General features: G+C 38.7%; 1 protein-coding gene across 1 annotated transcript in view; it reads left to right on the forward strand.

Moving 5' to 3' along the window:
• Window positions 1-562: 562 nt before the first annotated feature.
• Window positions 563-12,734, forward strand: part of LOC133926623 (uncharacterized) — a 28,315-nt gene continuing 16,143 nt past the window's right edge. Inside the window, 26 exon segments of the mRNA XM_062372638.1 lie at window positions 563-816; window positions 2,363-2,479; window positions 2,566-2,627; window positions 3,625-3,830; window positions 3,911-4,630; window positions 4,723-4,925; window positions 5,381-5,580; window positions 5,701-5,765; window positions 5,850-6,673; window positions 6,967-7,064; window positions 7,152-7,337; window positions 7,415-7,595; window positions 7,708-7,875; window positions 7,945-7,988; window positions 8,152-8,208; window positions 8,346-8,442; window positions 8,548-8,720; window positions 8,797-9,010; window positions 9,178-9,303; window positions 9,395-9,484; window positions 10,590-10,706; window positions 10,816-10,896; window positions 10,983-11,090; window positions 11,259-11,428; window positions 11,570-11,648; window positions 11,742-11,816. Of these exon segments, the coding sequence (XP_062228622.1) occupies window positions 2,375-2,479; window positions 2,566-2,627; window positions 3,625-3,830; window positions 3,911-4,630; window positions 4,723-4,925; window positions 5,381-5,580; window positions 5,701-5,765; window positions 5,850-6,673; window positions 6,967-7,064; window positions 7,152-7,337; window positions 7,415-7,595; window positions 7,708-7,875; window positions 7,945-7,988; window positions 8,152-8,208; window positions 8,346-8,442; window positions 8,548-8,720; window positions 8,797-9,010; window positions 9,178-9,303; window positions 9,395-9,484; window positions 10,590-10,706; window positions 10,816-10,896; window positions 10,983-11,090; window positions 11,259-11,428; window positions 11,570-11,648; window positions 11,742-11,816 (4,449 nt within the window). The 5' untranslated portion in view covers window positions 563-816; window positions 2,363-2,374.

The raw sequence follows: 12,734 nt of genomic DNA on the forward strand, positions 1-12,734 counted from the left end.
TTTAAACTAAAATTCTCCAAAAAAAACTACTTTTATAACTTTTAACAATCTTTAGGGACTCAAATAAATTTTCAAAAATCTGAAACAATTCAATAATATTCATCTTATATGATGGAATAATTTCTAAAATTATTTCCAGACATAGTCTATATGGTGAAAAAATGAGTTCTTTTATAATACTCTATTCACATGAAATGATAAAAATGCATATAAGTAGTTTCTTTTAGAATTTTAGTTTAAATTCTGCATATGTTTTCAGTTGAATCCAATTAAAATGAGTTGCGCATGAATTATAAAATACGTAAAAAAAAACTTTAGAATTTTTGGAGAACAAAAGAGCATAGTTTATAAATATATTATTATGAACAGTGATTTTGTTGAAACACTGTTCATGCTACCGCCCGATATAATCGTGTCTATCCTTGCAATTCTTTTAAAAAATCTATTATTTACATATTAATGTTAGAAAATATATAAATAATAAAAACTCCCAAGAACCGACGAAAACTGGAGCAAGCCCAACTCAATCCGAAAGCCCAGACCAAGAAGCCTCACCTGACCGGACGAAAAGAAAAAGAAAAGAACGAGGAGCGGCACTGCAAGAGTCTAGTGGGAAACCTGAAATGGCGGAGGCGACGAGCTCGAGCTCGGGCACGTAGCTCACGCGTTGCTCCTGCCACCCCCCGCCGCGCTCGCAGGCGAACCTCCCGCCGCCGCCGCCGCCGCAGGAGACCGCTGGCTCCCCTGTGCGGCGGCTCTGCGGCCCTGGCCCTTTCCCCTCTCTCCCGCTAGGGTTTTCTCCGATCCCCAATCACTGTAAGTCGCCGTGACTTGCCTGGGTGTTTCCTTTCTAGCTCGAGCTCACCTCAAGTGTAGGCTTGGTGTCCCTGTGCGCGGATTTGGGAATCGTGGTCGCGATCAGTGTAGCTCTGTTTGTCAGCTAGGGTTAGTGCTTAGTAGCGTAAGTTTGGGTGCGAAGTTTGAAGGGTTGTTTTTGTGACATCTAGTTGGGTCATCCAGCTGCTCAGCAGCTTTGAATGCACCATGTGGTGGGATTGATCTAGTTCATCGATGCTTATGGGTTGTTTGGATTTTGAAGTTAATCATGACAAGATTTTTGATAAATTGGTTTTAAAGCCTAACTACCTAAAAACTCGCTTAGATTATGATAAAGCTTAGATATCAAAAATCAGTTTTCGCAAAACTCAGAAAATAGGTTTACGAAAAATTGTCTACTTCTACCTGTTTTACGTAACATCAGTTTGATCCAAACAACATTTGAACTAAAAGCTATCCTAGCCGAGTTGCTAATTAAAATCCGCTTTAGTAGAACTTACCTAAAAAACATGTTTATGTGAAACGAACATAACTCATGATCCAAACAACCACTTAGGATTGTTTTGGTCTGGATGGCTGGATTTACATGTTTCTGATGATGTCTCAGATTTTCTGGACGTGTATAGTATTTAGCCATGATCTGGTTGCACCTTCAGGAAAAAAAAATCCATGACCTGATTGGTTTGGTTCTAGTTGCACTCAGTTTACTTTGTGAGTTGTGGTATAGGGTGGAATTTCTTGTTAGTGATGTTTAGTTGATTATTAAGGTGAAATTGCTTTTTATAATCAGCAGAGCTCTCCATTGCATGCGTTGAATGTTATAGCTTGCGAAGAGGTCTCATGTCATGTACTCCCTCCATTCAGAAGTAGTAGGCGTATTTCTTTTGGGCTCGGTCTTCGAAGTTGAATTTTGACTAAGGTTTTCTCACAAAATATATCATTTATAGCTACAAAACCTATGTAGTATGAAATCATTTTGAATTGTGAACCTGGTTGTATAATTTTTATATACAAGACATTCTTATAATTTGATTAAATGTTAGTCAAAGTACACAAAGTTTGACTTTTCCAAAAAATGCCTACTATTTATGAACGGAGGGAGTACCATAGATCTAAATTGCAATCCAAACTTTTGCTGCCCATATTGCGCTATCTATGCTGTTTTCTACTTTTATCCATAATACCACTAAAGTGAGCCATATGTGATGTCTGCTATGGATTTGCACACTATCAGGTGTGTGGTGAACATGCAAAACCCAGGCCAATATTTTCTTTTGAAGTTCTGAAGTGGATTGACACGTGACTATGAAACTATGCTTATTTTTCGTTTACAAAATATGCTAATTTTGCATTAGTATGCTGCATATACTAAAAGTAGTCCTGAAATATCATGCCACTGTATCTATACCTTTACACTGTTATTTGGTGCTTGAAGGCTGCTACATTTGTTAGTTTAACATGAATTACAGCCCCCTGGATATGCTTTGTTTTTTTCCATTTTTGAATGATCTCGCTGTGATGACAGGTTAGTTCACAAATGGCTTCATCACAGCATGTTGAGGTGGAAGCTGCGAAACTTCTTCATAAACTTATTCAGGAATCGAAGGATGAGCCTGCTAAACTAGCAACAAAACTTTATGTGGTATGCAACTTAACCAATAATGCAGAAGCGCATGAAAAATCTTAAAAACTAAACCAATAAACTTGATTATTTGTTTGACATTCCAGATATGTCAACATATGAAAGTAAGTGGAAAGGAGCAGTCACTGCCATATCAGGTCATATCAAGGTGAATATTTAATTCAAATATTAGTTAGTTCTTTTCTTTTCTCTTTGTGGAACAGAGTTCTCTAAATGCTTCAGGACTTCTTTTTTTGCTCTCTTTAACTTCATACTTGTTACTATATTAATCTTGTATTGGAGTTGCAAAAGAAGAATGCTGGTGGTTGGGGGAAGAGGAGAGGACAAGACCCCCCCCCCCCCCCCAACAAAAAAAAAAAGAAAAGCTCTATCAGACACAGGCAGACTGGGGCAATAATTTACTGGAGCAGGTTTTTTTTTCTGTGCTATAGAACCAATTTCCCCAGTAATAAAGGACAGGAAAATATGAAGCAGGAGGTTCCTTGGGGCAACACAAGGCCCGGTAACACAGCATGTGTTGAACCTTCAAATCTGTTTCCTTCAACACATTCAAGCATCCCTAACCTTCAAGGAAGGGGGAAAAGAAGAGAGGGCTGCCACAACGCATAAGGAGCCCATCCTTTTGCAGATTCAGGGACGAGTTGGTGAAGGAATTTGGATGTGGTGGAGGGTTCTTGGGAATCAGTTGTCCATATTGTTGATTGGACCTATAGTATTTTCCCTTCTTTTGGGGTTAGAAACATGGCTTACAGGGGGAGTGAGTCTTGGAGGGTTTTCCTCCAACGTATATTGCCTTTCACACATGCGCAGACAGGTAAAAAAATGGCATGCACGCACCAGCACCAAATGTTGTGACCTTTATGCTGGGAGACGCCTCATACTTAGTAAGACCATTGAATGCTATATGTTATATACTAGCTGGTGTCAGATGATTCGCCACACGTCCCACACCTATGATTCAGTAATCCGAAGTAACACAAAAATCTATTTGACTGTACTTTTTACATGAATGTTTTAAATGCCAAGTGGAAGGATGCTATGTACTTCATCAAATTGTATCGATTATCGAAGTTTCACAAAGCAGAACTTGAGTTTTCACCTCTTCCTAATTCAAAATAAGTTCGTACTGTCTGTAACATCGGCAGGGCTATGGAGACAGTTGTAAACCAACATGGAATTGATATGAATGCATTGCGATCATCGCGGATTCCATTTCCTGGTGGCCCACAGGCATGGGATTCTAGTGGTGCTATGTCAAAGGACAAGGAGATCATTGGTAGTCAGTCTCCCATGGTTGGAAGTGATGCATCCCAAAGTAGTGGGCTAGCTGGATTATGGCAGTTTCCATCAGGTGAGCAGCTTCAAAAGAAATTCTTATGATCGATTTGGAGGTATGAATGTGACTACCTGATACATCTTTTATGTTGTCAGGTTCAATAGATATGATAAGGCACGGGGCATCTATTTCAGGCAGGGTACCCGCAGGGCTAAATAGGGGTGATGTCGCAGCAGCTGATATTCATCAAGGCTCCATGTCGCAAAAGAGCGGTAGGTCTTCTGGTATTGAAAGCCCTGCAAGTTTGCAGATGGAGGACACCAGATCTATGAATTCACATGACTCTTTGAAATCTGACGAAAAAACAAGCAAGAAAACCTCTTCAAAGAGAAAAAGGATGGATTCAAAAGCAGCTGGGGACTTGCATTCTGAAGACAACTCAAAGTCAGATGCTATGTCCACTGGACACAATACTAGAAAGGGAAAATATGTTGGCAAAGATGGTAGACAAGGTCAGCCTTCCATGGGAATTGAGCATGAACAATCACGTACACTGCAAGGTGGTACTGCTCAGGTACCACCGTTACATGGTGGTGCACCTTTTCTCAGGGCTCACCCAGAAGGTCCATTGACTTCTTCTGGGAGGACTATTGAAAAGACTAAACCATCAAATCCATTCACAATGGCACAAATTCCAAATTTTCCTGAAGGACTGGCTTCCGGTGGTGTCCCTGCCGAGTTGCAGAAAAGTATACTGGGTGGAGCAAATTTATTTAATGCTAGTTTTGGCTGGAACCCAAATCCACAAGGTCCAATTACAAAGAATTCTCAAGGCTCTATTCCCAATTTAGTGAGGTCTGGAGTTAACATTGAAGGTACTTCCACTGAAATAAGGCATAGCAGTCTTATGAGAAATATTGGAGTTCAAGTACTTACCTTGCCGATAATGAGCTTGCTTATATTGCAGGGAAAGTTAATGTAGAGTCGCAAGGAGCTTTTAACTCTACTTCCACACCGCAAATGGAATTCCCCACAATTCCTCCCTACAATTCTTCTTCCTTTGGGGGTAGCTCACAGTTTTTGGACAAGGACAAGGAATTGGCTTCCGGCAATATTGGCACTGAGCTTCATTCGGCAGCTAAAGTTGCATCTCAGCCTGGGATTTCCCATGTAAGGCCTTTGGTTTAATACTTGGAGATCATGTGTGCTAAGTATAGACTTACTTGCGTATGTTTTGGATATCATGTATTTTTTGGACCTTTTTAGATAGCTTGTCCTGTGACATATCTTGTTGTTTTCTCTTTTTAAATACTGTGTCTTTTAGACAATATGTTGGCCACTGGAAGTAAGGAGGGTGGCGTATTCATTCTCATAAGGTTGTAACTGAGCCTACACGAAAATTCATTTCATGCAATGTTTTGATGAATCTCTCTATGAGCACACCTTAATTGGTTTTCTACCAGGTTGATCATCTAACTGGTGCAACCTGCTTCCACCAGCCAGCTTGAGAAACCTTTTGTTTGCTCATCTAGTCATCAACTCATCTGTTCATTAATATTTGTATCTCCAATAGTTAATGCAAGCTTCCAGAGTTCTTATTTGAGACATGTAATACAATTTTCCAGGGAAGTCCAATGCAAGAAAGGCAAGGTATTATCAGAGCACCACAAAGAGCCGAGGCATCTTTTCAAGAAGGCAGATTGTCTTTGCTTCCAAATAGAAATAGTGGGTCAAGTCAAATGCCGCACGCCCCTCCCACCATACCATTCAAAGAACAGCAGCTGAAGCAGCTCAGAGCACAGTGCTTAGTATTTCTTGCATTTAGGTCAACATTTTGTTTTATCTCTCATTTGCTTTTTGTTACTTCACAGAATATATCCATGCTCACAGCATTACATCCAAACTTCATTCTGTGGCACTCATATAGGCTACTTTTTTCTTGTAGAAATAATTTGCAGCCCAGGAAGGTGCATCTTGAAATTGCCTTGGGTAGAGGGCCTCCTGCAGAAAGTAAGAACTAAGAAAAAAGCACAATGTGCGATCTATTTGATATTTCTGTTGTCATATCGTTGATGTATTTATACTTGAAATCAGGTGACAGTGCAGGTCAGAGAGGTAACGAGAGCAGAGGGGCTGATGGTTTGGGGAAGGAAAATGGAAGCAGTAGGGAAAATTCTGCTATTTTTTGTAGGCAAAGTGATACTTCTAGACTTCCATCCACATCTGCAGGAAGTATAGCAGAGGTTGATTCCTTTTCGAAGGACCAAGAAACTGGCAAAAAGAAGATCAAGGTAGCTGAACACGAGAAATCATTGATGGAAGTAGAAAATATCCAGCAATCTTCTGTTATGCAGGGTACTAGTTCTGAAATGCGTTCCCAAGAAACTGCATCTCCCATGCAATCTGGACCACAGCAGTCATACTTCCAGGGAGATACAAGAAGAATTGCCCCTGATATCCATAGGACTGATGCTGAAAATTTGAATAGGAACTTAAGTTGGGGAGGCCAGGTACCAAATAGACAACATCTGAATCTGGAAGCTGCCATTTTGGCCAAAGGTCGGCAACTAGATGAAGCTTCTAAAGAATCACTTGCACCTTCAAGGTCGTACCTTATGCCTGTTGATGGTTACAACTCCAATTTACCAGGAGTAGATCAAACTCCAGAGACAGCTGGAGCTGGCAATGATATTGAAAATTGTAGCCACGTAGCCGAGATTCTGCCCAATCAGTCTGCTGATGAAGGAGATGATGACCTCTCTGAGCATGATGATTTGCCATCACCTCCTCCAAAATACACAATGACAGAAAAATGGGTCCTGGATTATCAGAAGAGAAGATACAATGAAAATAAAAAAAGGGTATTGGAGCAGCAGAAAGCACATAGCAGAATTTCATCGTCCTATGAGAAGCTAAAGGTCTCCCTCTACCATCTCCCTTAATCTGAGAGTCTGAAATGAGAATAACATCATTTGTAAATGTTTATACATGTTTATGAGATGTAAATGAGTTTCTGTTTCATATGCACATATTGTCATCGTTTTAACAAATTCAGACTTTTATTTATCCTAGCAGCTATATTGTATTTTCAGAGCATAGCAATTATGTGGGTGCATGTGTGTGTTTGTTTGTGTTACACTACTAGATTTACATCTTGTCCTCTGCTGTCTGTAAGTCTTGGTTGCAAAATATAAATTTTGTACATCTTCAGGAAAACGTTAGTTCATCTGAAGATCTTTCTGCAAAGACAAGGAGTGTCATTGAATTGAAAAAGCTTCAACTTCTCCCTCTTCAACGTCATGTTCGCAGGTTTGTTGTCATTTTCTCTTTTTAATCTGACTATACATTTGTTTGACTATGACATCCCTGTTTCAATTTCTTGCTTTTATCTTGCAGTGAATTTTTGTTAGATTTTTTCAAGCTAAATACAGCTGACTTGGAGCGCATAAAAGCAGTGAAGAAACATAGGCATGGACGGCGTGTGAAACAGCTTGAAAAAATAGAACAGAAAATGAAGGAGGAAAGACAAAAGAGAATTCGTGAGAGACAGAAGGAGTTCTTTGCTGATATAGAGGCTCACAGGTTGGATAACAATCTCTATTGTACTCATCATTTTATTGTAGCCATTTTAATTCATCTCTGTCTGATGTTTTTTGCAGAGAGAAACTTGAGGACAGCTTCAAGGTTAAGAGGGAACGCTTGAAGGGTTTCAATCGATACATAAAAGAATTTCACAAGAGGAAAGAACGAATTCACCGGGAGAAACTGGATAGGATCCAACGAGAGAAGATCAACCTGCTTAAGAATAATGATGTTGAGGGATATCTTAGGATGGTCCAGGCGAGTCTTGTTTTCTCTGTTTTGATTTACCTGTATATTTTGAGCTTAGTCCTTTATTTTATCCTACATTAATTTGACTACGTCACTTCTAACAAATATTGCCACATTGTAGGATGCAAAATCTGATCGTGTTAAGCAACTATTGCGAGAGACTGAGAAATATTTACAGAAACTTGGGAACAAATTACAGAATGCAAAGTCCTCAGATGGTCGTGCATCTTATGTTTCCGATAAGAGTGACACTGCAAACGATATTGAAGATGAGAGCTACCAGCCACAGGTTTTTTACTTTTTTGTTATTTAGACTTCCTGTTGAAGATTTACCTAACTGTGTTTTTACTCTTTGCAGCATTATCTAGAAAGTAATGAGAAGTACTATCAACTGGCCCACAGGTACTTCGTGGATTGGATAAAATACATGTTCTTTTTTCGATGGGAAATAAAAACACATGCTGGACTTTAAATTCTCCTATGACAGTTTTCTAGTGTTCATAAGTTTCTACTTATGTTTCCAATCCTTTTTCTTGTTCTTACATGATTGCCTACTTTTTTCTAGTGTAAAGGAAATTGTAAATGACCAGCCTTCTTATGTTCAGGGTGGCAAATTGCGAGAGTAAGCTGTGCTGCTCATTCTGTTGTTATTTTTTCCTTAAAACTTTTGATTCTTATCATTGAAAATTTATTTCTTTTACACATTTGATCATTTAATACACATTTTTGTTGATCTATTACTTGCTTGCTATGCTACAGGTACCAGATGAACGGTTTGCGTTGGCTGGTTTCATTGTACAATAATCATTTGAATGGAATTTTAGCAGATGAGATGGGTCTTGGTAAAACAGTACAAGTAAGGCCTAGTGCAGTATTGCTCAGCACTTATGTTCATCTTTTTTATATTTGGCTAAAAAAAAGTGTACTTGAATCCTTCTTATTTGCTTTGTTACTTTGGCAGGTAATCTCTCTGTTGTGCTACCTTATGGAATCAAAAAATGACCGGGGACCTTTTCTTGTTGTTGTACCATCGTCTGTTCTTCCTGGATGGGTATCTGAACTCAACTTCTGGGCGCCTAGTATAAATAAAATTGCTTATGCTGGTCCTCCTGAAGAAAGGCGCAGACTGTTCAAGTAAATGTTAAATTCTTCAATTCATCTTGCACTAGTCCATGCGAAGATTTTATTCACTTTAGCTATTTTCTTTCAGAGAGATGATTGTTCATCAGAAATTCAATGTTCTTTTGACAACATACGAGTACTTGATGAACAAGCATGATAGGCCAAAACTAAGCAAAATACAATGGCACTATATAATAATTGATGAAGGCCATCGTATAAAGAATGCCTCTTGTAAGCTCAATGCTGACTTGAAGCTTTATCGGAGCTCTCATCGGCTATTGTTGACAGGAACTCCTCTGCAGGTTCTAAAGTTTGGATTTGTACTTTTATACATTAGTTCAGTCATTTGCTTTTCAACTAATGCCTGCGTCAACTGTTTGTTGATCTAGTGTTACTGAACTATCCATATATGACCATTTACTCTCTCTCTCCCTCTGGTCGCTAATTTAATGTGCTTTTTTCTGTGAAGAACAATCTCGAGGAGCTATGGGCACTTTTGAATTTCCTTTTGCCCAATATTTTTAATTCATCAGAAGACTTCTCTCAGTGGTTTAACAAACCATTTGAAAGTAATGGTGATAATTCACCCGATGAGGTAAGGCTTTTGTTTTATTTGTTTCCCGCGGTGGAGGACTGTTCTGTTGTAAGGTATGATGTTTGATTGATGTTATCTTTTTTGCTTAAAGGCCTTACTTTCAGAGGAGGAAAACTTGCTGATCATAAATCGTCTTCACCAAGTTCTTCGCCCCTTTGTACTCCGAAGACTTAAGCATAAGGTCTTTGATTTTGCGATATTTATGCTTGTTTTTGGAAATAATTGAATAGTTATACATTCATATCCAGCAATCCTTTGTGCAATTTATTTGAATTTCCAAGTGTAAAAAGGAAGCATACTGTACTTGACTATTTACCTGCATTATCTACCAAGCAGCAGCCTTTCAGAATTACCTTGTCTACTGTTCACATTTGTGTGCTTTTATTATCTGAAAGCTTAGTGCTACTTTAGTAGCTGTAGTTTATCAAGAATCGATACAATTTTCACTTGCAGCAGCACTATGCAGTTCAGCTTTCCAGATACCAGCTGCTTCGGTGAACGTCTCTGCACTACTATTTCCTTCTCAATTCTTAATATGTTTCACTTTTAGTTGAATGAGAATTGAGAAGATATGTTCGTCTTTTTGTATTTTACGAATGTTGAGTTTGGCATGCGATGGGTGAAGAACCGGATATTCTCCATAACTAGATTCGGCAGCACAATTTACAATGCCAAATTGGCTCTAATTAGCTTGGTTGGTCTACATTCTACATGATCTGTAATTCAAAGTTTTCTTGTTTAGATTTTCTCGATGTTCATTTATCAATCCATTTAGTTTCATCTAAGCTAAACAACAGAACTTCTGTTTCGAAATATGTTTCATTTCGACATATCATTGCACGCGCTGACAAGCTTTTGCAACTTTGACCACTAATACACATGCATAGGCAAATATTTTATGCTTTCTGTCATTATTTTTTCCCTGTCAATAACATTACCTTTTGAGATTATGTTTTTTTTCAAACATATTTACTTCAATTGTGTTGTATCTTTACCATGAACGTTAGGAAAGAGCTTACATTTACAAACGGTGGGAGTGCATGATATGTGCTATCTCAAGCTTATCAGTTTTACTGTGTCTTACAGCTTTATTAAAGCCAACCAAAATGTCTATGATTCCCTTTCAGTTAATGTTGAAACTTAATACATTGTTGCAGACCTTTAACCTTTCAGTTACCAACTAGCTCATTAAGTTGGCGTTTCTTATCATCTCCCTTTCTTTTCTCGTCTTTGTCTGTATCCAGATAATTTCTGCAATATTTTTAGCTGTGTTTTACTACCTTTAGGTTGAAAGTGAGCTGCCAGAGAAGATCGAAAGACTTGTTAGATGTGAGGCATCTGCTTATCAGAAACTTCTGATGACAAGGGTGGAAGACAATCTTGGTGCATTTGGAGCAGTTAAGGTGCATACTATCTGGTTGTTTTGGGTTGATTCTTATGCTTACTGCCATGTTTCATTTCTTAAGTATTTCTAAGGTTTTGGTCTGTAAGATGCTACTTTATTTTCTTTAGGTTCGCTCTGTGCACAATTCTGTCATGGAACTGAGGAATATATGCAACCATCCATACCTTAGCCAGCTTCATGTTGAAGAGGTAGAATGCGATTCTTCCATGTTACCTCACTTTGGTTATTTTTGTTTCCTTATATTTGTCATCAACCATTTGGGTTCTCTTTGTAGATTGAGGGTTATTTACCTAAACATTATCTGCCATCTGTTCTGAGGCTGTGCGGAAAACTTGAGATGTTGGACAGACTGCTACCCAAACTCAAAGCTACTGGCCATAGGGTGAGTGAATTTTAATTGGATTTAGATTGGCTTGTACACATTTGAATTTGAATGCTATTTTTTTTCTCTAGTTGTGAATTGAATTTGAATGCTCTTTTTTCTCTTAATATCTTTGTTCCTTTTTGGGGGATTACTTCTGGTTGACTGATGACAACTACAATCCTACAGGTTCTACTTTTCTCTACAATGACAAGATTGCTTGATGTAATGGAGGATTATCTGGTATGGAAAAAGTATAAGTACCTTCGATTGGATGGGCACACTTCTGGCCATGAGAGAGGAGCTCTTATTGATAAATTTAATGATCCCAATTCTCAAGCTTTCATTTTTCTGCTTAGGTATATTACTAAACTGCATCACAGGTTTTATCTAAATGGAAGTCACAATTTGCGTACTGTTTTGATTAATATTTAAACTTTGTTACCTATTTAACCAACAAATACTTTAGCTCTAAGGTTTACTACCCCTGTTTTTCATAGTATACGGGCTGGAGGTGTTGGTGTCAACCTCCAAGCAGCTGATACTGTTATCATATTCGACACTGATTGGAATCCTCAGGTAGCTAAAAGCTCCTTAATTATATTATTCTGGGGATTCATTCTTTTAAGAAAACATTACATATGTGCACGTTCCTCATTAATTATTATCCAGGTTGACCTGCAAGCACAGGCTCGAGCCCACAGAATTGGTCAAAAGAAGGAGGTTCTTGTTTTACGTTTAGAAACGGTAATTATTTCTTAAAGTGTTATGTTGACAATTTGTTTATCTCGTGAATACAAATTTGAAGAGCGCAAATAACACATGTTGGCAAGAAAAAAAGGGGGAAACGATTGTTTAGAAAGAAAAAGAATGATGCTTCAAGTTGAATTATTACACAGCAGTACAGCACTATGTTTGACATTGGGAAGCCAATAATATTTTGGTCTGTGTCCTTCACTCCTTTGGTGGACGTTCTAGAGTTTGTTGATGTGTTAGGCCACTCCCAGTGCAAAATGTCTATAGCTATTTCTTAGAGAGATAATGCAAGAAATACATGCTAAGAAACAATTGTCGCTTTGCTATCTTTTTCGAGTGCAGTGAGTCAAGTTGCTAGTTAACCTTACTGAGGGCAGTTCTCATGAGATTTCATCTATGACGGCCGTCGGTATAGTTGTTACGGCAATGTGGCGAGGCGCAGCGACCAACCACCTTCACACCTTTACATCGCTTATGGCGCACGGTGTGACGACGCCATACGCACATTGGCGTGGCAAATACACACATCATTGTATAGGATAGTAGGAAATTATATTGGCAAATGACAATCTAAATGTAGCTCAAATGTGATAGTCTAGGATTTTAGTAAATCAAAATAGCAATGTGCTATCTAGTGTGCTTGTGCTACTGCTATGTGCTATCTACACTCTAGTGCTATATAAAACATAACACTAGAACAGAGTTACAGACCTTGAGCTGGAGCTATTGAGCTTGAGCTTGACTGTGGGTATGCACATTTCTAAGTAGCCCACTTAGAGCTACATTAGCTGAGTAGCTAACTAGTCCAACCGCACAAGGCCAAAGCAGCAAAGCCCAAAGCCCACAGCCTGCTCACCAGCAAGCCAACCTACCCATTGTTAGTCCATCCCAAGCCCCGTGATTCCCGCA

Source organism: Phragmites australis, chromosome 8 (assembly GCF_958298935.1).
Source record: "Phragmites australis chromosome 8, lpPhrAust1.1, whole genome shotgun sequence".
Lineage (NCBI taxonomy): Eukaryota > Viridiplantae > Streptophyta > Magnoliopsida > Poales > Poaceae > Phragmites > Phragmites australis.